At 37.8% G+C, this 23,544-nt stretch overlaps 1 protein-coding gene across 4 annotated transcripts in view; it reads right to left on the bottom strand.

Moving 5' to 3' along the window:
- The window catches only part of PDCD6IP (programmed cell death 6 interacting protein), a 34,504-nt gene extending 11,079 nt beyond the window's left edge, over positions 1–23,425 (bottom strand). For 2 of the 4 annotated variants that reach the window (XM_063325456.1, XM_063325457.1), the window contains exons 1-11: positions 23,054–23,425; positions 16,695–16,749; positions 14,848–14,917; positions 11,373–11,500; positions 10,738–10,891; positions 7,503–7,603; positions 5,261–5,392; positions 2,712–2,934; positions 1,834–1,957; positions 925–1,102; positions 409–520 (exon numbers count right to left, since the gene is read on the bottom strand). In XM_063325456.1, the coding sequence (XP_063181526.1) occupies positions 409–520; positions 925–1,102; positions 1,834–1,957; positions 2,712–2,934; positions 5,261–5,392; positions 7,503–7,603; positions 10,738–10,891; positions 11,373–11,500; positions 14,848–14,917; positions 16,695–16,749; positions 23,054–23,259 (1,483 nt within the window). In that variant the 5' untranslated portion in view covers positions 23,260–23,425. The remainder of the gene's footprint in view (positions 1–408; positions 521–924; positions 1,103–1,833; positions 1,958–2,711; positions 2,935–5,260; positions 5,393–7,502; positions 7,604–10,737; positions 10,892–11,372; positions 11,501–14,847; positions 14,918–16,694; positions 16,750–23,053) is intronic. The other 2 variants (XM_063325458.1, XM_063325459.1) reach the window with 1 other exon arrangement.
- Between the last annotated feature and the right edge of the window lie 119 nt (positions 23,426–23,544).

Raw genomic sequence — 23,544 nt, 5'->3', positions numbered from 1 at the left:
AAAAAGGAATAAAAAGAACACCAAATCAGAGAGAAAAGAACACCTTGATGGGAAATTAAAAAAAGTTAATTTACGAAAAGAAAAATACACTGAAGTATTTAAGAGCTAACTGCAACCAGATTCTTAGGAGGGCAGCCATTTTTCATTACATATGCTCTCCGAAACTGTAGCACACACATGTACTCCAAGGGTGCAAAAGCAGCAGCAAATTCTCTGCTATCACACCATCTCTCAACTCCAAAATTGGTGCATATTGCACAAGGAGATATTTTGGCATAACCTCTCCTAAACTGAAATTTGTAACTTTAAAGGTAATATCAGAGCATTGAAAACGACTTTAATTTACACAATGAGAATGGACATTTGTAGAGCATCCCCAGAATCCAAAGCATGAAACACGAACTTTACCTGCTCTTAAAGGCTTATAGAGTTCGTTGGATGGCGTTCTCTGCCAGCGTTCTTTGAATTTTGTTCGCAGGTCATTGTCTGTAGTTTCTTCTTCATCTAATAACCGTAGTGACTACAAGAGTAAAATGTTACATGCGCTATAAGCCATTCTAAACATGAAATAGCTACAAAATACACAGCTAGTGTAGAAAATATAAAGAATGTTTATACATCCTTTATAAATTTAATTTGGCAAATTGAAAACAGACATGAAAGAACAAATCACCCAAATTTCTTCAGAATGCTCCTCCCCCCAAGCAATTTTAAAAACAAAATACTTGTAGGGGAATATCCACATGTAACAGCACAGTTTCTGTAACGGACTGAACACTTAAATGACATATTTTAAAGTGCTATTAAAGTTACAAACACTTTGGATAGTCATGCACTTTTTCTATTACTATTTAAAGAAAAAAAAAAGAGTTCAGTGGTGGTGTGTTTTAAGAATATTTTAGTGTTAGCGGTTGCTGAGCTTACTTCATCTAAAATTTCTTTGTTCCTTTGTAGCAGTTCAGGCAGATCTTTGATAAGCTGATCAACAGTCTGAATTCCTCCCTGTTCAATCACAGACTTAGACTTGTTCAAAATAGACTGAGGAACAGTATCACCAGACACATCTTCAATAGCAGCAGGAAGATTGAGGGAAGCCAACACACTGAAAAAGTCAACATGTTAAACAGCAATTTATTTGTAGTATTAAATGGTTTTATCCTGTAAATAGTGCTGCTACACAAAATCAATCACACAGTCAATTATAAAGGAAACAGAGTATAATGTACTCCTGGACAGAAATTTCCAACTGAAAACTCTGAACTTATTCCTACAGTATACCTCACCAAAAATAAGTTTCAAAGCTCTTAAAAAGCTAAAGAAATACTAGTCTTCTAGCACTTAGAAAATGTGGCAAACATTTTCAGTAGTAACTGTCTGGTGGATAAAGAACCAACTGCCTTGAATTACATTCCTATCTTTCAGCTTGATATAATTTTTTATTATTATTTATTTTAAAGAACAAAATTTTGGCCGAAAAAGATATTACATATTGAGTCACTGGTACAATCAAGCTGACTATTGGAATATGAAAATCCATCTAGATTAATGGAACTGGAACTTTTTCCTGAACAAGTGTCAGACTCCTAAAAAACAGAGAAATACTGAAGAAAATTAAATACTACTTGTTCTTGACATGGTTTCAGTCTTAACATCTGCAGAAAAGTAGTTCTAAATACCCCTGCTATAGCTTAATTTTGCCAACCTACCATACAGTAATAAAAAAAAAAAAAAAGAGACTGCTGTAATCTGGATGTCCAGAGACTGCAAGGCAACCAGTGTTTACAGGCTGTTCCATAAGTCCTCTTGATAAACTTCACAAGAAGCCATACTTACCCATTTGCCAGATTTGTGGCTTCTCTCATCTGGGCTATTGACCTGTTTACTAGATCTGCCTTTCTCTGGTTATAAACACTCACAGATTGCTGAACTTGCAATGGAACCATCTTCTCAAACAGGTCTGCAATTAAAATAGTATAAATTACTTAAATTGCACTGTGAAGGTAAAAAGACACAAACATCTTCCCAGCTCTTTTGTACAGGTTATACTACAGAGACTGATCCAAACAGCTTAAGATACTCTCCCACACAAACAAAAAAAACCAACTATTTCTACAGGTCTTTAGATTAGATTTCAATTTTTAAGTCTGAAACTGATTTAGAAATAAATTTAAATAGATTTAGAAATAAATTTAAAGTCATTATATTTAAAACAATTGTAGGATTGCAAATCACATTTACCTTATGGCTTAATTTCTAATTCTGCTTTTTTAAAGGAAGAAAGCGAGAAATGGGAGAGAGGATCATTTTTCAGAACTCCCCCATAAGCCAACAAAGTAAAATTTTTCACCTTTATGGAAGGTCAGCAACTAGGTTAGTTCAGATTGTACAATTTGATATTTTTCAATTATACTAGTGTTCCTTCTGGAATTAAGTTGGTTTAATATAGAAAATACAGTTGCTGAGAAAATCTTTACGAGAAGGGCACACTGCAGATAATGATTTTCAACATGTGGTTTAGTCTTTCAGTACTTTTTATCATCAAGAAATAGAACTCCAAACTGGAAAAGGCAAATGGCACTTCCAAAAACACTGCTGTACACTTAATAAAATTCAAAAGTAAACATTTACTTTTTCATGGTATAAATGAACTTTGATGGCCATGTGTTTCACAAGGTAACAATTAGCCTGTGCGCTCCACACACTTCACTTACCAGTGAATTTCTGACTCAGAGGAACAACAACTGGAGTAGACTTCACAAGACTGGCTTTTCCAATGGACTCCAAATCTTTCAGGTCAGGAACCCGGTCATGGTAAATGAAGTCATTGTCTTTTTTGGCAGCTGTAAGTGCACGGTTGATTTTGTCAACCAGATCTTTAACATTTATATATTCATCATAACGAGATGCCACTGTTTTCACCAAGTCTGCTGCATGCTAAAAAAAATAAAATAGTTAAAGTAACTTTTCTTTCTCCCTTTCATAAATACTTAGGAAAACACATGAGCTTCCCAGATAGCCAAGTAACTACTGCCAACACATATGATACGTGTTGTTATTTCCATAAGAAAATATTCTTCCCTCTTATGTATCAAAAACGGGGAAAAGGACATTTTACTCATTAAAATAGTTCATTGGGAAAACAAAACAGTAATCAAGTTATTCTGTCAAAATAGCTTCACTATGACTCCCCAAAATCCAAAAGAAGTTATCATGAGTTAGATGCAATAACACCCATTCACAAGAAAAAAAAAAAAAACGTGCTTCCATGTCATTTTCATGTTGTTTCATGAAACACACAGCTTGCTTTTGCAGGTACTGCAAATTGTTTCTCAAATCTTGCTCACATTCATGAAGGAGGAAGCCAGAGTTCCTGCTTTTCACATCTGCCGCTAGCACTCATCTAACCTTGAGCTCAGAAGCTACAGAAATTATACTGGAATCATACTGGAAATTAAAATAAAATACAAGGTCTGCTGTCTCTTCACTGCTGTCTGCTCAGCCTAGATGCAACCCTGAGGTATCAGATTTTCCAACTTCCAATCTCCTGCAGGAGAGACTGAGGTTTACATAAATTCGCAACAATTCAAAGCCTCAGACTTCTTGGAAAAGTGAAGTGGAACCTGAGCTACATTACAAGAGAAGTCTATTTGAAATTTGCAGATATTTTTTGACACTTTCCATTGTGCCATAAATCATAAAACAGTAGTTTTGGTTTGATACGACATTACAAGTCTAACTGGCATTTGCCAGAAACAGAATGCGAGAGAAGAAACAGAGATGTGCATATAGACTTTACTTTTGGAGGAATTTATATTATTCCCCCCCCCCCAATATAATCAATCTTTGTTCTAGCTTTCAAAAAGGGAAATAAAAAGACAGTATTACTTTATAGCAACTGCATTTTTCAACGACTCATCAAAAAGTATACTAAACCTCTAATTTAGATTAATTATGGAAGCAGCATTTTAACAACGATGTAGAACAGGATTTAAGTTTCATCTTACTAAATGTATTAAATAAGAAGCCACAGGATTTTAACTTCTTACTAGATGCTGTTCATGAAGCAGTGCTAAAGTAAGTAATAATGGAGTATTGCCCCTCAGACTTCCCTACAAAAAACCAAACAACGAACACCAACAAAAAAACCAAGAAACCCACACACAACACAAATCACCAAAACTTTTAACTGCTCAGCATGAAGGGTTTCTTCCTATAACACAACATGAAGAAACATCATGGACACAAGCTAATTTACTGTACAACTTAACAATGATAGTAAATTTGATATAGCCAGACCTGTCAAGGGTGAGCACTAACAAAAAGACGTTAATATTCTATTGCAGCAGAGTCCTAGAAAAGGAGATCTGATAGGCAGATTTGAACCTCACGAATAAACAGCTGATACATCTTCATCTATCACCTAGTAATGTCGTCATAGTACAATGTGCTATTAGAAGTTCATACAGGCACTTCATTGTCATGCAAGCATACAAAAAAAAGTTTCAAGCTCCATCCCGCTCCAAGTCAATAAATGCATAATGGTAACTTTCAAAATGTCAACACGATAGTCTTAAATAAGTCTCTCAACTCTCCTGCACATCAATAAATTGCACACGGATCCTACAAATTCAGCCAAAGCAGCACTACTATTGTTTTCTTTCAAGGACCAGAAGACTTGAAGAAAGTAGTTATTTTTAGTAATTTTCTTCCCCACCTTACTTAAAACATGACAAGACCTTACTTATGTTACTATAACATCTATATGTGAGTCCCTCTAGGAAGCAGATGTAGAGGCAAAAAACTATAAAGTCTAAATATACAACTGCATGTACATTTTTCAAAAATGGTTCAGATTTAAATCAAGATTGCAGGAAAGCAGTTATGTATAGACCAGGCAGAATTTTAATGTTTTGGGGTTTTGTTGTCTTTTTTTTTTTTAATAACATTGCTTAGGAAAACTTTATTAACAAATCTGTTATATTAGCTATACTGAGATAAGAAGCCTATACAAACGTAAAGATACAGACTTAACATGTCAAGCAGTATCAAACTGCCCAAAAATCATTAAAATACATCTTTGTAAGAGCTACAGAGATTCCTCTCATCTTTGAAGCTGCTAATAATTTGATTCATGTGATAAACATGCTTTGTCATTTTTTAAATACACTTCATTTTTAGTTATTTGAATTTTAGGACTGAGTTAGCTTTTCAGGATTTAAAGTTCTCCCATATCTTTCAGAGAAGAAAAACAGTTACCCACCTGCAACCTCCCAATTTCTTCACCAAATTTCTTCTGCTGTTTTGCCAGGATAGATTGATGATATTCTGCATTGGCCTGCATAATGCAGTGCTTTGCAGCCAGAACAGGAAACACCTCCTGGAAATAAAAATACTGACCAGGGGAGAGTCCAACCACATTAACCACCACAGACAACATGGGATGCAGGAAGAAAAAGGAAGAAGAAAAGGAAATTAGAATCACCCAATTAATGGTTTAGATAGGTTAAAACATTAGAGGTAAATGTCAGAGACCACGTGACTTTGCATGGATTGAATCCAGGCTTTCTTCTTTTAATCAGTTATTGCAAAATTCTTAGCGTCCATTATTTTAGATGAACTACAATTTAAATTCAAGCCATGAAGTCGCAACATTTACTTCAAAGGTTAGAAATGCATGCATATGTTAGAAAGGATAGTTGCAAGAACACACCCAAACGCTCCCAAGACAAAGCCAAGACAAAGTGTTCTTAAACGAAGAGGAAGGGGAGAAGACAGGGCCCTTTTTTTTCTTTTAATTTAACAAAACAATGACAGTTAAAACAGCAGCAGGCCTATCAAGAAAGTAACTCTAAAATTATGAAAGCAAAGAACAAAAAGAGGACCAACAACTATTGACATGAAAAGCAATTTAAAATATTTAAAAGTCATTTTTAGACTTTCATGGAAATGCACTTATCTTTGCAGGAGTACCAACCAAGACATGAAGAAAACATTATGCTGCAGCTCACAGTATAGGCATGGTCTTTGATCAAGGATTTTGTCTTACTGTTTTATTTCTTAAATCAAGGAGCACTGGAAAACCAGAGTGATGTTTTAAAGACCTCAGTATATAAAGACCTGCTTCTTCACATTTGTGCAAACTTGCTGCCCCCATAGAGATGAAAAAAAAAAAAAAAAAAAAAAAGAAAAGTGTGAATTTGGAAGACAAAGTTGTCTGGGAGGCCTCACAACTGGAGTCTGACCCATCAGGTCAACCTCTACTTCACACTCCTAAACAGGTAACTGTTCTCAGAGCTGGTGTTAACTCATGGAACCAACCAGCAAACCTTATAATGTTCTTTCAGATAATCTATTGACAGGTTACTGTGCAACTGGAACAGGGAGCAGATCTGTGGCTTAGAAAGGTCCACAACAACAAAAGACAAAGCAATGGCTTTATTAGAGCTCATTGCCTCTCAGAAATCAATCGTAAATGTAAAACCTAGAGTGAGAAAGTGCCCCATCTTTAAAATGCCACAGAAAGCACGAGAGGAAATATGCGCATACATAAAAGAATCTATCAAGTTGAAGCCAAGGAAGATATAATTTAACTTTAAAAAACTTTTTTTTTCCCAAAAATATACATAACAAGTCACTGACTGGCCTACAAAGGCATTTGTGCAATTTATTGCTTAAGAGTAAAAATGCATGCTTTTACTTTACTACAGTAGCCCTTACCCATACAGTTCCTATTATCATCAAGATTCTATTCTGCACTAGAAATCTATTAGAAACCTAGCACTGCACAAAAGGTTTTGTACTATTTTATGATTTGAACATAATTGATACATTTGATGTACTGAAAACCTGATCATTTTTAAAGTACTGGTTATACAGCATATATTCAAAGAGCATGAAAAAATATCCTTCTGTATCTTCCAAAACCAACAGCACTCAAATGAAAACAGTCAAGACTAAATTGAGATAATTTACAAGTATCAAGATTGTTTTGGGGTGGAGGAAGAGGAGAAGACAGGCAGAAGGACAGAGGACACCCACGGACTTCCACTCATGTTTTTCATTAACAGGTGAGTGAACAGTACCACTGTATTCATGCTGGACATGAGAGCAAATTTCACGTAAAAACATTGAGACTACAAACCAATTAAGCCCCATTAGAAAGTGTTAGTTTGAAAGACAGATTTAGTAAGGCATTAAGTACAAGCAGCCATACCTAAACGCTATCATAAACATTTCAAGTTCACTTTAAATGAAATAAGATGCAAGTAAACACTTCACATAAGATTTTACTTCTTAAAAACAAAAAACACCCACACACTATCTTTTACCTCCTAGATGCTTCACTGTTTTTTCAAATTACAGGTTCATTTCGTTTAAATGCAGCAATATGTCAGCTTGTCTTGAGGATATATTTTAAATGTATTTCATCAACTACATTGTAAACAATAGCAGTTATTTGCAATAACAGCAGATCCCATGTTATTTCCATGAGAGTTACTAACCTTGGGCAAAGTATCTTTATACTGACATTGTTTGTATGCATCACCATAGTAATCAGCAGCTTGATTAGCTAGTTTAGCTATGATACCATCTTTCATTTTATCTGGGGGGAAAGGGAGAAAAAACAAAGAACGATTATCATCATCATCATTTTTTACAAGTGAACAGGTAAATTACTTCATCTTCAAACAGCAACAGCTACATTCTAAGGGCATAGCTTTGCATCATAGCTCAAAGGTGGGATCCCATGCTTCGCCCTTGACATCCAGCAGCAGTTTCCAGATTTTCTACTTCAATCATGATGCTGAAGGTTCAGTTAGTTGTAGAAGAAATTTTGGCAGCTGCTGTCATTTATGGAGGATTAAGAGTGATGTTTTACCTCAGACCAATGGCAAGCTGCCAATAAATGCCGCAGTCCCACTCTAACCCTGGCAGCTTGTTCCCAGCCTTGTGGCACCACAAGCATTTGTGCAGCCGTAGTCAAAGAATTTAGCTGAAATCAACTTAGCAAAAAATAGTTAACTTTCAGCAGGATCTGTTCTTTAACCCAACTCCATGTCAGGACTCTCAAAAAATTTGCAGAAGTGGAACAGAAGAGAAGGGACTGGTCCTTTCCATGGCAGTCCACATCACCGTTAGCTTACAGCGAGTACAGAAATACCATTCCTAGACACAAATAACCACAGTTCCTCCAAGTGGTATCCACTACTTCATATCTGAGCCGCATGTGCCTAGAGGCAGCGGTATTCCCTGCCTCACGTCCTCACCCTGTTCCTGAAGCCAAAACTGTTAAAATAGGAACATACTGCATCTATCTTTATCTCCTTTTATAATCGCCTCTTGCCTGCACAAGCAATTCAGCCTTCCAAAAGAAGGCAGGCAATCAATGCAAAGTTGCTGTCAGTTCTAAATAGCTGCTCTTACAAACAAGTATCCTCTGACTCAGGTGATTTCCATGTACTGCCAGATTGATAAACAAGGGTGGGGGTGTGGGGAGATTAGGAAATCTGCAGAGTATGCTTAATTGCCAAAATTAAATCAAAAGAATTCCCAAGTGGTCTGTTCATTCCAGCATATTCACAGATCTCTCCATAACACTTCAGGCATGAGTTAAGATGCAATATATTTACCTCCTATGACGTAAATGCATTTAAGGTATGCCAGAAAGATCTTTTCACTGTGGAACAGGATTTAGATGGCAACTGGAGAAAAAGGAGCTTATGAGATCTAGCAACTTACTTTGCTAAAATGTTTCTGTCCAGTGCACTACATATTTAAAAAAACAAGATATATAAAATCCAAATAGACTGTTCTTCTAGCCCTACCTAGTCTGTGGTAGTTGCACCTTCCTTCATAGAGCTTGAGCTCTCAGAAAAGCAAAAAAAGAAATATTGGCATATTAACTACATTTCCATTAACAAAGGAAATGTTAGGAGACTCATTTGCCCATACAGACGGCTCAGAATAGATCTTTCACTATCAGAAGCTTTGTTTTTTACTCACATATCTTTAAAATATTGCAGCTACAATGCAAGCCTTGAGATGGAATGCAGACTTAAAGATACTTAAAGAAAACATTAAGGAAGGCTCAGAAATTAAAGACAGATCTGTAGTTATGCAGTGGAATTAGATTTGACTGACCAATTTGGTTTTTGCCAAACACTTCCACTTTCTTTCAACTGTGGATAAACTCAGTTCTATCAGAAGTAACATTATCAGCCGGTAAGATGATAAATGGACTGTCTCACATGAGAGAAAACCAGAAAATTGCAAGTAAGGTAAATAATCAATGCACAAAGAAGCTACATTTGAAGATCAAAGTCTTGAGATCAAACTTTGAAGCATTTCCACTTGAAGAATACGTTTCTGAAGTTAATCATGTTGTCAAGCCCCATTCTTCACAAAGTGTCCTTCCTGCCAGGGAAAGGAACTTCTTTACATCTGGCAAAATCTACAGCCTCCACAGTCAGACGGTGATTAACCTTTACTGTCTTTCTAACACTGTCAGACTTGTGGTCTTGAGAGCAGTCACAAAAATCTTCAGTTCACTGGGTTTTTCATGTTTTGAGTAAGAAGAAATCAGGTGAAGAAGAAAGAGGTGACAGAAAGATCTATTTCCCATGAAAACCGAGGTGTCTGGTCCTGCTCTGAAGAAAAGTTTCAGGCATTTGTTATACAAATTTATTTCAAAGCAACTTCCAAATAGCCTGAGACTAAAATATTGCTACCAGCATGGTAAAGAACATAAACATAATTTATCAATTGGCTGAAGGACAATCATTTCTCATTGAGGTTCTCCTAAAGGCAGTAAGGCTACAAGAACTTTCCGGGATCTTCCCTGTGAAGAAAAGAAACATCCTAGTTAAGATAACCCCTGTCTTCCTCCATTGTATTCCAAACACCGTAGGGGAAGAGAGGAGTTGGCAAGCAACCACGTGACCTATACGTCCTTTAGGTATACTTTTAGATATCTGTAACTTCTAGATGCACAACTACTTGTAAATACAGAGAGAAGAGATTAGCAAAGAGTAAGAGATCTTGTACTGAAGATAGTACTGTTCCACAGGAAAATTCTTTGAAGCAGATGTTCTTTAATAGTTGCGTTAAAATATGCAGCCTCTGAATCAGTATTTCACAATCAGCCTTTAACAGTTAGACACACAATTCTTTGTTCTACCTGCAGAATTTCACTTTCCAAGATAAACAGGACATTCTCAAAGTTAGACTGGGTCAAAGAATTCCTCTCAATAACAGGAGCAATAAACCAGAATTTGTTTCCCCTAAACTCTTAGGAAATTTCCTTTGCTTCCTAGTACAGTTGTATCTTTCTTTCTAAATTCTCATGAAATCATTCCACAGAGGAGGCGGGGAGTAGTGGTAAAACCCCTATGCACCAAGTACTCTCAGTTCTTTTAGATAATGTGTTTTATTCTCAAGGGCTAAAGGAAAAAATATAAACCAGCAAAATCCTTTGTAGAGATGAAGCCTAATTGTTTTGAACATAAGAAGAAAGAAAAGACAAATGGGAGAAGTACATTGTCAGGTAAACCTTAGACAAATTCTTAGGTGGCATCTGTGTTTAGTGACCTGCAAGGGCGGGGGGAGAAAAATCAGTAAATGCAAAAATAAAAACTTCTGAAAGGCCCTTTACAAGCTCTTAATAACTTAAAACACTTCTAAGTTTTTGTGGAAATTGTAATAAGCACATAAATATGCAAGCCAAAAATTAAGATATACCTCTTGTAGCTTTCAAAAAGAAGACTTCTTGGGCTTGAGCCAACATAATAAGACTGAGAGTTCCAACTGTGTCTGGAGAGATGTCCACTGTAGGCTCTCGATTCAAGGCTGACAAAACCGTGTCTTTAATGTGTTGGAAAGCACCACTTGCAAACTAAGTAAAGCAAAATAATTATTACCACTCATGTTTCTGAACAGACACTTTCTCTTACAAATATAATACATACAAAATTTTTAAAAAAATAGATCTTTTTGGGTATTCGGTCTCACATTTATTGTTTAGCCACTAAAAATTTTAATGCATTCCACAAAGAAGAAAGGGATTATTACTGTATAACTTGTTAAAGCTAAAATTGATACTAGCTAAAATTATTAAATCTTGAGCTGAAGGTTATTAGTTACCAACATGCTTGGAGGAAGGAGTATGAGGAACTGCATGGAATTAAATCTTTCAAAGGTGGTAAATATGACCCAAGACCAGGTACTTAGCTAATTCACCTTTGCAATTAAGAGGGGGAAAATATGTATATACATTTATGTATGTGTGTATTTAGCTTTAAAATTGAGAGATACTTATTTGATGTTCTAAGATTAATAATTCTGAATCACTAAGCATAAGCAGGTAGCCTCTGTACCTGATAGTGCTTAGCTGCAGCTTTCAGTCCTTCATCGTTATCTAGATTCTGTTCTGCTGCAATCTGGCTTGCCAGCGCTCCACAGTTGAACAAAACACAGGTCTTCTCATACCCCAAACTTGCCAGAGCTGCAATCAAGACAGACAGTTATCCATACTGTTAAAAAAATAAACTTCAGTACTCTAGCATCCTACAGATGAGGCCAATACTACTAATATCTGTACTTAAAGATATCAACAATTTCAAGCCCACTCCCTCCCCCCTCAAAAAAAACAGACTGAACTTTTAAACTCAAAGTCATCTTCATTCTGAAGGCTTTACATAGTCTAATTTAATATTCCACAAAATGTTTTAAAGTGAGGAACTACAGAGAGTGACATAAAGCATAAAAGCAGTAGTATGAAAATCTACACAATACACAAAATAATTTTAAAGTCTTCCTAACTTTTTGGGTCCTGAAGATACAGAAACTCATGCGTTACTGAAGGATAATCTGAAATAGGAACTTCCATGCATTATCCGTTTGCAATAACTACCCAATTACATGGTCTTACTGTATCATGAATCAGGATTAACTACTCTTCTCTCATTGAGGCCAAAGATTTTTACATGTTCTGTCTTACTATCTATTGAAATGCAGGGAATTTTTCACCTCTCGAATCTACTGTTTCAGACTGAAAATGCTGACAAATATCTCATTTATACATGTACTGAAACATATAAGGATTTACTTAATTAAAACTTGTGCTTACTAGACAGCAGTGTGGCCTGTTCAGACAACTCCTGTAGTACTACTTAGTCCCGGAGGATGGAGCCCACACTTCTAGAAACATTAATACCTGAACAGGAACCATTTTGAATCTATTAATTGCTTGCAAAAGGTTATTAGCTATATGCAAGTGCTGGAGAAGTCTAAAAACAGCAGATACTTGTTTCCTACTACTGTTAAAAGTACACTCCTTTGGGGGAATACAGAAAACTCAACTAGTGAATTTTCAATTTCACAAACCCAGGTACAACTCCTGGGTTATCCTTAAAACATAAAGGTACTAAAGTGGCACATTTGTTTCATTTCACTAACATACAGCCTCCTTATACAGCTACATATTTTTCTAACATATCTCTAAAGTTTTATGCTAGTGCTCCTTGACCTGCACTAAATTTCGAGACAGGCAGCCACAAATCCAACATGCCTTTTTTCCCATTTTGTTTCCCTGAGTGAAAAGTGAGTTACACAGTCACTGTATTTCATCAAGATAATAGTCATTTATCTAGACCATCTCTCTTCTGTAGTTTTTTTCCAGGATTTTTCTAAAACGATGATCTTGTACAACTTACACATCATTGAAAAGACTAAAACAAACAGAAAAAAAAGAAAGAAACTATGGCTTTAAAGTTTCTAAAGTGCAAAATTATATGCAGAATTACTTTACACTCTGGACTGCATCACGTGTGATTTACTACAGTGAGAACAGCTGTTTAGCAATATAGATTTTCCTTACACTCATCTGTTTATAGCTCTACCTATTAACTTAAGCCAACATATTTCAGATTACATGCAATGCTGTGAACTGGGTCACTTTTCAAGCAGCCACAGTATCTGTCAGCCACCCCTGTGATACAGATTTGGGATTCAGGGGAAGATGGGAAGAAAACATTTTGTCACCACAGCAAAAGCCAGAAGTCTCAAGTCACACCCCTGCAGCTTGGCCTCATGTAAGGCAAAGGAGTTTTACACTGAATTTACATCTGGAGACAGGATAGCCTCCTCTTAGAAGTCAACAGAAATTTTGCTCCCTCAGTAACTGAAAACTTTGCTTTACACTGAAAAATCCCACTGCCAGTTCTGGTCTGAAATATAGAGATACACACATGCGATAGTTAATCTGGAGAGCAGCACCTGGATAAACTGCAATACAGCACTGTAAAGATATATACTAAAAGAGTCCTTTTGATAATTTCTTTCCATTAAGATCTGCTTTATAGTTTCAAAATAAAATTTATTCCATTGCTTGTTAACTGAGCATTACTCAGTTAAGAATTTCTTTGATATTTCACATGGAATGTTGCATAAATCTCTAGCCATCTGCCTCACAGACTATTTAGACTAGTATATAATTAACCTGCAGACATGCAAGTTTTTTCAAGATGCTATAACATCACATTTATTCAAATTCCTAGGGTAATCATCATTATGATTACTGATTCTTCTCACAATTATTATAAATCTCTGGCGATTCACAGACTATGTTTAAGTCATAATGAAATATTCTGAACTTTACTATGAAGCCAGTTCAATCATCATGAAACGCTAGTCCCAAAGAACACAGAACCAACCAAATTCTGAGAAAAAAACCACAGCATCTTCAGGAAGGTTTCCAATTATCCAGAAGGACTTCATAGAACAGTTAGAAAAAGCAAGGAAAGGTGTGCACCACCTGCTTACACATAGGAATGTGGTCTACTGTTACACATATAGTTCACACGAGCACAACTTTAGCATGTGCATTCAGCACATGGAAAACTGCAAAAACTTTCAGTAGTTGCTACCAGAGAACTATATAAAGGACACAAAAACTTTAAAAAAAAAAACTAAAAAGAGAGTAAGTACTGTAACTTTTTTCCAAGCTTTGTCTGGATCTTCAAAATCGCAATGGTCATCTTGCAATGCTAGTCATGATGAACACATAGGTATATAAATAGAAACACAAAAGAACGATGACACATGACTGAACAGCTCCTCACTTAAATCAAAAGGATTTAGTCTTAGTTTCTTTATTGGCGAGTGTTCCAAATCCATTTAATGACCCTGAATTTGCAGTGCAGAATTGTCCCTATATGACTAAAACAAATTACAGACTCAAGCTCCTTATGTTTGCAGGAAACAAATATAAATTTTTCTTTCTAAGTGTTTAAATCGGTGTGAAAATATCTTAAAAAGAAGTGATAGTAGAATCTTTTTTGGGCACAGGCAGATCCTTCTATTCTCTTGAACAAAATGCAGTATCAGGCTAGGTTACTGAAGCCAGCTACCATCACTTCCCTTCTTCTGGAGGGGACTCGCTCACTCACAAGCACATCTCAAGAGGACCCTATTCATTTAGAACAGTAGGAGCTGGATTACCAAAAATCTACTACTGAAACTTAATGTTAACTTGAACAATTTTGATTAATGTCAGTTGCGATTGCTCCCAGAAAAGGTCTGAGGAGCAGACAACACAACTATTATCATCAGACTGCACATCTATTTGTGCCTCTGGAAAACTAGTATTAATACTCAATTTTACAGAAATTCTTTGCCTGGTCCCCAGGAATTCATTACCAATGTTGAAGTGATTCGTCTATTACCAATATAGTTGAACTCATTTGAAAGCTATGTTGAGAATACTAGGAAGACTATTAACAATTCAGCTATATAAAAATATTATCAGAATTTAATATTATTAATACTTGAACTTTTGGTACATTCACATACCCAATTTGGCAGATCCTCCAAAAAGTGAACCTTTATCAAAAGCATCCTTCCATGTAAATGTTACACAGACCTGAAAGTTGTGAAAAAGAAAGATCTTTATCTGTAAAATTAAATATGAAATCTTCAGAAAATATCCCAAATTCACATATTTATCCTTGTAACATTACAAACATTCTGGAAGTTTCAGGACATCATCAAGAGTTATTTCAAACATTTTTTATTCTACCTTTTTCTTGCCTGTTAGTTTGCTCAGAATATTTCAAGCAAACAACACAGAAATTCTCAAAATAACCTTTCCTTTCTATTCATATTCTAAGTGACAGAAATTTATTTCCAAACCAAGGTACTCCTCTCCAAAGAAATCTGACAGTCTAGCGGTAGAGTCACAGTTAAAGGAAACCACCCAACCAGGAAGTTTCCACTGTTGCAAATTACTAGCGTATTTGGAACTGTTCTGTAATACCAAAATTCACACATTTTTATGAGTGAATTCAATAGCAGCATTATCAGGAAATGCACTCAGGAGAGAGAATGCAAGTAAAACCAGTGTGGTTTATATTACACCTCCAGCATATATTTCATAGACAATGCAAATACTTCACAGAATCTGCTTTGAAGTTCCACAATTTGGTTTGTTATGCAGCTGATCAAATTAGTTGTAGGCAACTGGTATCAAACCAGAAAAGACAGCAAAATTACTCGTTTTAAAGTAGTTGGGGACAAAAACTTCAGAAAAAGCACAGTACTGTTTGATAATGTATTTTTCCTCTAGCAGCAATGCTAGTTCAGGAAGTTCTGGTCCCCACCTGTTCATTGCTGCTCTCACTGACTACTTCTTCCCTTTGATGGAACAGTTTACAAATCCGCAGAACTTACTCTTAAAAGTTTTCCAGTTTTCCATGTCTCAGGGTTTGCAGATCACCATATCAAAACACTCGCACACCAAAAACCAAAATGCCGTTCTTGGCTACAGGTGAACGCAACTACATACAAAACTCAAATCAATTTGAACTGCATTAAAACTATTCCCTTACTTGTAACCTGTAAGTCTGAAAGAAACTTTTTAATCATAACATTACCATCTAAGTATGATTTGATCAGCAAAGAAATGTAAATTCTGCCCTATTTGTAAACACATCCAAAGAAAACCTACATCTTTTTCCACCAAAATACAGGAGCCTAAAGATATATTCCAGTCTCCACCTGGGGAAGATTTCAATAGGTAGGAGTTAAGCTGAATTTCTCCTTAGAGACAAGATTCTAAAGAAATATGGCAGGGGAAAAAAAAAAACAAACCAACAAATGACCACACCTTAATGAACACTATAGCTATACAAAAATTATGCAGTTTGTAGATGCAGAGGCAGGAATAAAGTGGCAATCTCTTAAATGGCTTATTCTGTTAACTGTTGTGAATGAAACATCTGTTCTACTTCAAAAACTAAAGACCATAATAGGTCCGTTACTAAAGGTTTTCTCACAGAAATTACATTTTTAAAAAGCCTTTTTAACATAGTATGAAATAAGACCTCTTGGAAAAAAGAGAGTTGAAGACGAATCAGCACAGCGCAACTCTTCCTGACCTAGACCATGCAGTGATCACTATCCAAAGTCAAAATGTTTCTGAATCTGTGAAACGAAAGCAATTACGGCCACCAGAGGTGAAGTTTCAGTTTAGACTATATGTGAGCACTGACTAGAAAATAAGCAGAGATTAGGAAAATAAGGCTCAAAAAGATTAAATGCCTTGCCCGAGATAAGTACTGTTTAAGGGATTAGGTGTAGGCTTGGAAGTCATATATCGTAGGTGCCATGATTCAGTTTAATGGCTTGATAATTCTTCTTACCTGATTTTCAGAGAACGGAAACTTTGGTTCAATTGCGCACAGCTGATCATAGTATCTACAAAAAAAAAAAGGCAGAAAAAGCCATCAGATAAATCAAATTAAGAGGTTTTTTTCTTACACTAGCACAAAAGAAAAAAGGCGTAAAAATCTCCCACACAAATAAGTTGTGAAGCTCATTTGTAACTATGGAGGATTTGCAGGACAGACAGAAATTCTACATAAAGGAATTTTTTCAGTAGAGGAACAAGTTCAATAGGAGGTAGTCTTCCACAGATAATGCGGAACCCCCATCTCAGTTAGAAGTAGAAGAGTGTCACAGATGAAGCTGACCCATTCCACTTTTTGATGGAGGGTGGATTAGAAAAGAATGTCATGCAAAGGAGCCCCTGTATACATACAGGAAGACAGAGTACATTAGATATTAAGTCATACTGTAAGAGTAAATCAAGTACAGCATTTAACATAACATTAACAAGCTACACTGCACTCTCATGAGCTGAACATTATACCCCACTCCCTTAAAATTTGTGATTTATGCGTTTAAACTTCAGTGTCTTTGAAACAGATGACATTTGCCTTGCAGAGAGTATCAACTGGAGAGCCTAATGCTTGATAAAATTTAGTTGTAAGCTTAGTTCTCATTAGAGTATATTGTAGCAGTCAGTGAATTAAAACCAAAATTTTTTCTGTGCCAATATTTTGTCTACTCACAGTGGAAGATGTTTAGGAAAGAATGCCAGAAAGATAATAGAGCAATCATAGCACAGTCCCTCACACAATCTACCCAGGCAACAGTTCGCAATTCAAAGTTTTCCCGAGTTGTACCCTAACACTTGCACCACTTGTTAAACATGACAGGCTGGATGCAGAACAGAAAAACTTTAAATTGCCAACTGCTTAGAACACGTAACATGTGAAGACCATTCCCTATACTCCTCCTGTAGCACTTGCCATAGGGACATACATCCAACATTATATTGGTCAAATTCTTTTTTTAACAATTTATATTCCCAATATACAAAACCATCTTGTAGCGACGAGTTTCACAGCCTGTGAAGTAGGGTTAACATTGTATGTGTATGTGAACAGTATAGTTAAAAAAACACAAACACAAAAAACACCCCTTCGTGTGGATTTTGAAGCTAACGACAATTTTTTTCACTGTCCACATAAATCTATGAATCTGCATTCTACCTTCCCATACTTCGGCATTAAGGTTGCTAGTACAGGAGCACCCACTATGAAGTGCGATCTCAAATACACCTCCACTGAGAAACTTAACTTTATAAATCAAAGGTGTTTTTCAGAAAGATCTAAAATATTGGCAGTAATAGAGTCTGATAATTTTAAACTATGTGATAGTACAGTAACTAATATCTTCCAACATTTATGAAGCTGGCACATGAAAGGTACCAGTTTTAAAAGAATCTATATATTGATTTTTTTGTAAAAGATTTTCATTTGTCTGTTTTCTTCATCTTTCATTTGATAGCCATACCTGGAAAGCACATACCACTTGAAATGAAGCAATAATTAAATATAATTTAGTTACCTTTTTTTTAAGTGACCTTACATCCAAGGCTTGATCTATAAAAATTGTAAAGAACAGCATCCCTTTTGTAGTTAAAGAAATTGAGCTTTGCATGTTGATGCTCTCTCAACGGTTTAAGTTTGGTCTGATTTATCACATAATCACAATTTTTTTTTTTCCCCCACTTCCTAACCTAATTGGTTTCACTGATACAGGTTAACACAAGCAGTACAAAAATTAATTCAATACTAGCACTGAACATCACTTTAACGGATGTATTTAAGTGTACTTCCTTCACTACCTTCAGCTGGTCTTGCCACAGTCATTTTCTCGTAGTATCACAAAGAAAACAAGACTTTCGAGGCTGTCTCCTCCTGCCTCAATTTAATTTGTTAACTAGAAGCCATCAATAAAGCCGAGTTGTCTTCCCACATTCCGCGATTACCCTGTCCTCATCTGCCATGAGGGCAGTCAAGAAGCAAAGCTTGTTAAATGGCCTTGTGAAGTCCGGTGCATTTTCAAACAGACTGTTCTTTATATGTCAACAGAACCACAAAGAAAATAAGCCAAGGAGATGTATGTTCCTCCCAAATATGCACATTGCTGCATTTAGCATCAATAACACATTGCGTTTTGTTTGGTTGGTTCCAAACAAGTTCAGAACTTACATTACTATTTTCTTTACTATTTTGAGCACGTTGTGTCATTTCTTTTTATTAAAGAACTTGAAATTCTACTCAAGATTTAAGAGCTCTTTAAAACGCTGCAAACGAAAAAACCCAAAAACCTCCCAACAAGTAAAATAATGTCTCTTTTTTTTAGCAGGAGCTAAACATATATAAATACAATGGTATATATAAACTAAACATATATAAATGAAATGGTACAGAACAGCATTACCACAGAACAGCATAAAACTAGCAGTACAAAGACAGAAAATAAATATCAAATGACTGGCCGCATCTGATGCGCAAGTCACACGCTGAAGGATGAGGGTAAACATAAAGTAGTTATTTAAGACAAAATTTACAGTAATCTAACTATCAAGACACAAAGAACAGAAGCTGCTGCACATCACAGATGAGCGTTGTGTGTCTGGCTGTGCCAGTGATGAACTACAGAAAACCATGCAAACATATCAACTGCCTGAGATCCGACTACAGCGATGAAAGGGAGGGCAGATGTCAGCAACAGAGATCTAGTTCTCGAAGTACAGCCATCTTTCACCAGAACAGGCATTACACACTCCTAAATGCTAGTAAAATGAGTTACCGCAGCCAAATGAGTTGGAAGTCAAGGTTTGAGTTAGAATTTAATGAAAATATATGTATTGCATTAAGAACCTCAAATCCTGTTCCTCCTTCAAAGAATCATAAAGCAAAAACCTCCTTCAAAAGAACATAAAAGGCACCAAGATCTGCCTTCACTCTTCTAGATAAGAGCTAGAGTCTTGAACTCACAGCTGCAAACCAGAACTGCAACTTCCAGCCCCCAGAGAATCTAATCATTCACAATAAAACCACACACCCCCTCCTCCCCCCTTTTTCATTTTTTAAAAGAACTGCAAGAGTTGTTAGCAAAATTAAACTAATTAAACTACCACCACCACCCCATCCTTCCAGAAAACAGAAATGAAGTCCAGGCTATCTTTAATATTAACAGAGGAAGGCAGGAACCCCTTGGAGCTATAATTAGACTCAGAAGAAAAGAAAGAAGAAAAAAAAAAAAGAAACAAACCAAACCACTAAATCAAATCTGCTATGACAGAATATAAGGGGAAACATCTGTACCAAGCTCACCTACGTCACCTTCAGAACACTCAGATTCTCAGAAAACAAAGAAAGCTTGGAAGCAGACTGAGGACTTTCCCAGTTACACTGTGCCCCTTTTCACTTAGTACCTCAAATACTTCTCCAATAGAAGCATTTGTGTTCATCAGTTGAACAACAAAATACCACGCACTTTCAAAGCTTTACTGGTCAGTGTTTGCCTAGGAAATAGGGCTGCAACTGAATTAATTTAAAAGAATAAATTCTGCAGTAACTACTCAGCAAAACAAGGCTTCTAAAGATTACAAAACCATGGGCAAATCCTAGATTAATTAGCAGAAGATTAAGCCTTCGTTTCTTAACAGTCAAATGGTCTACAGCGCTCTACTAGGTATTATGGTCTATAAAAAGCTGCAAAGTAAATGTATGCAAAGGGTATCCACATTGTAATTAGCTCTTCCAACCTTACTTTGCTAACAAACCCGTTTTAAACTCCAACTTTAACAAAAATCTTGCTAAAGTTGTTACTTAAACACAAGACTGAGTACAACTTTCAAATAGCAGTAGGAAAATGTGGAAGTTGGAGGGAATTGAATTTTCAGAGGAGATGCAAGGCACTCAAATGCTTGTGCTCTTTCAATCATAAACTCAGACGGATACTTCAAACTTATGGGTGTGCAGACAGTCTGACTTCTTAAAGTAACTGCGCCTTACAGAATGTAGTGCAGAATATTCTTACAGGATAAGAACAAACTTATTTTCCAGCAACTGTAATGAATATAAATGGTCACAGGGACAAACTACTCATAACTTGTTATAGATAGAGTAAAACATACATCTGATTGTTTTATTTTCTCTAATTTACGGTTAATGCAGACCTTCATCTTATCTCACCTCCACTGTTAAGCGAATAAATACTCTCAAACGATACAATTTAAAATGTGTTTTATGAGAGGCGCTTCTGTGTGGCAGGGATATCATTTCTTGTTCACACATAAGGTGGCACCAGTGCAGAGCCACATTCAACACCTCCTGACTACTGCAACAGCACCTGGGCCAGCTGAAGACATCTGCTGATGACTGACCAGCAGCAGAGAGACCAGATCACTGCATATGGAATTGACTCAAAAGGAAAACTGGTAATTATGCAATTGCAAGTGGTTTCCCTTCAATATTCAGAGAGAAAACCTGAGGTGAAGTTGCATACTATGGCTTCAATTAATGTAATGACCTACTGACACTAAAAGAGGGAGGTCCTGCTTAGCCCTTTGACTTTCATGGAACACTACTTTTAACCTCTTTTGCACTTGTTCTGACGTCCATCTGACATTCCACTGAACTCATTCAAGTTGCTGACCTGTCAGAAAGCCACGTACACCTTTTGCCTTCCAGAAATGGCTTACGAGAAGCACTAGAACTGAAGACAGGGCTTTCTCCTTTAGGCAATGTACAGCTGTTAGGTAGGGCAAAGTCATATGGTGGGGCTGGGCCAAACAGGGATTTCAGATAGAAATTAAACCTGAGTGGCACAGCCCGAAAAAGCAGCTCAATTACAGCATTCAAGAGAAGATAACAATATGCCTTTCCATTTGCCTAGCAGGGGCCCTCTTTCAGTTCATAGATGCTCATTATTTTCCTGGCCTTCAAAAGGTACACACAGTAGTACCTCCAAAAGCAGACACAGTAATAAACAGGACTAGAACAGGAAACTACAAAGACGGTGCAAAACATGATGAGTACAGTCATAGATTTTGTAGCCCAAACACTCAGTGAAGGGCTGATAAGCTCAAAAAACATCAGTAACCCATTTTATAAATCTTGCCTTCTTTTTAGTAAGTCACTTGTTTCTTTTCCATTCCTATTCATTTTTAATTTATAAATAAGAAATTCTAGTGAACATCAAATGTATTTCTACTTGTTCATGATATTACAGAAGTGTGTCATGTCTACAAGTACCATTTCTCCTTATACTATAAAATCCCTCTTTTTTCCTTCTTAAAAAAAAAAACACCACCAAAAAAAACTTGCTGCCACTATTTAAAAACTCATATTCTAGTACGGCAGATCTTTGATCCCAGCTTTGCAAATAGAAGTGTGTACTCAGTATTAACCTAGTGAATGAATCACAGTGACCTCAGTGAGTAGATGAGCTACAAATTGGGCTCAAAATGTTTCCAGCATAGAGAAACAGAACAACAGGATTACCACAGTAAATCAATACTGCAATCCATAAGTGTTCCAGAGACACAGGAAAGAGCAAGTGCTTTTGTAGATGATGGAGCAGTTAGCCCTAAAGCAGGCTTTATACAGTTTACTGGGCAGAAGGCACAGATTTATCTTTTGCTTGTCTAACCTACAATTCCGGCATAACAGAGGCACCAGGAAACTTTCTGATAGCAAACTTAGGTGTGTTAAGTAGAAAATAGGGATGTGACTTTGCAAATACATTAAGAAGCTGCTAAACACAGCAAACAGAAGGAAGACATGACAGTAAAAAAAAAAACAAACCCACACCATAAAAAACCCACTACCTAAAACAGAAAAGGAAGCTGTCAGCTCTAACAGCAAAACATAACACTGAAACAAAGACACGACTGCTCTCCTATGAAAGGCAAAATAGTTTGTCATTTCTACCTAGCTCTAGCCGTGGCCCCTCGGAAGGGGAAGCTGGTCGGGACACGGCCTCCTCTCTACGCCTCCCCCGCCGGCCTGCCGCACCGCCGGCCCTGCGCTGCCATCACACGACACCCCACAACGCCCGAGCCGCGCTGGGAGGGGGATCCCAGGATGCCGCAAAGCCACCCGAGCCGCTGGGGACGTGGGCCGTCGGCGGGGGAAAGGGGCGGGCACGCAACCCACAGGCCACCGGAGCCGGCCCGGCAGCCCCGGCCGCTTCCTCACGGCGAACCATCCCCCTCGCCCCGCCCCGCCCACACCTGGCTCCGGCTCCGCCGCACCCAGGGCCTGGGCCCAGAGCTGCCACCGGGGCCCCGCAGGGCACCGGGGACGGGGGGGGAAGGAGAAGGATGGCGGAGGGGCCTGTACCGGCCCGGCCCTACCTGAGGACGGTTTCGAGCGCGCTCTCGTGCTTGTCGAGCGGGCGGCCGAGCGCGCTCTTGCGGAGCTTGCTAAGCTCCTCGGCGGCGCGGCAGTGCTCGGCCTGAGCGTCGCCGCCCGGGTAGCTCTGCTGGATGAACTTGCACAGCGGCTTGGCCAAGTCCACCTCCGAGGCCTTCTTCAGCTGCACCGAGATGAAGTTCGTCATGGCGGCAGCGGCCGCCGGTCACCCGCAGCTCCGCTTCCTTTTCCTTCCCCTTCCTCTCCGGAGCGGCGCGGCCCAACCCGGCCCGCCACCGCCTGCCCACACCGCGGCCGTAGCCCCGCGCTTCCGGGATCGCCTCGCGCGCTGTCCCCGCCCCCCTCGCGCAGCCTCGCGGCGGCCGTTGCCGCCTGAGGGAGGTGCCGGCCCGGCCTGACGGGAGCGGCCGGCCCCGCCGCCCGCCCTGCTCGCCTTCCCTCCTTCCTGAGGGGAGGTGGGCCCGGCGCTGCT

The sequence above is a fragment of the Chroicocephalus ridibundus genome, chromosome 2 (genome assembly GCF_963924245.1).
Source record: "Chroicocephalus ridibundus chromosome 2, bChrRid1.1, whole genome shotgun sequence".
Classification (NCBI taxonomy): Eukaryota; Metazoa; Chordata; class Aves; order Charadriiformes; family Laridae; genus Chroicocephalus; species Chroicocephalus ridibundus.
This window is presented reverse-complemented; position numbering and strand designations above follow the sequence as displayed.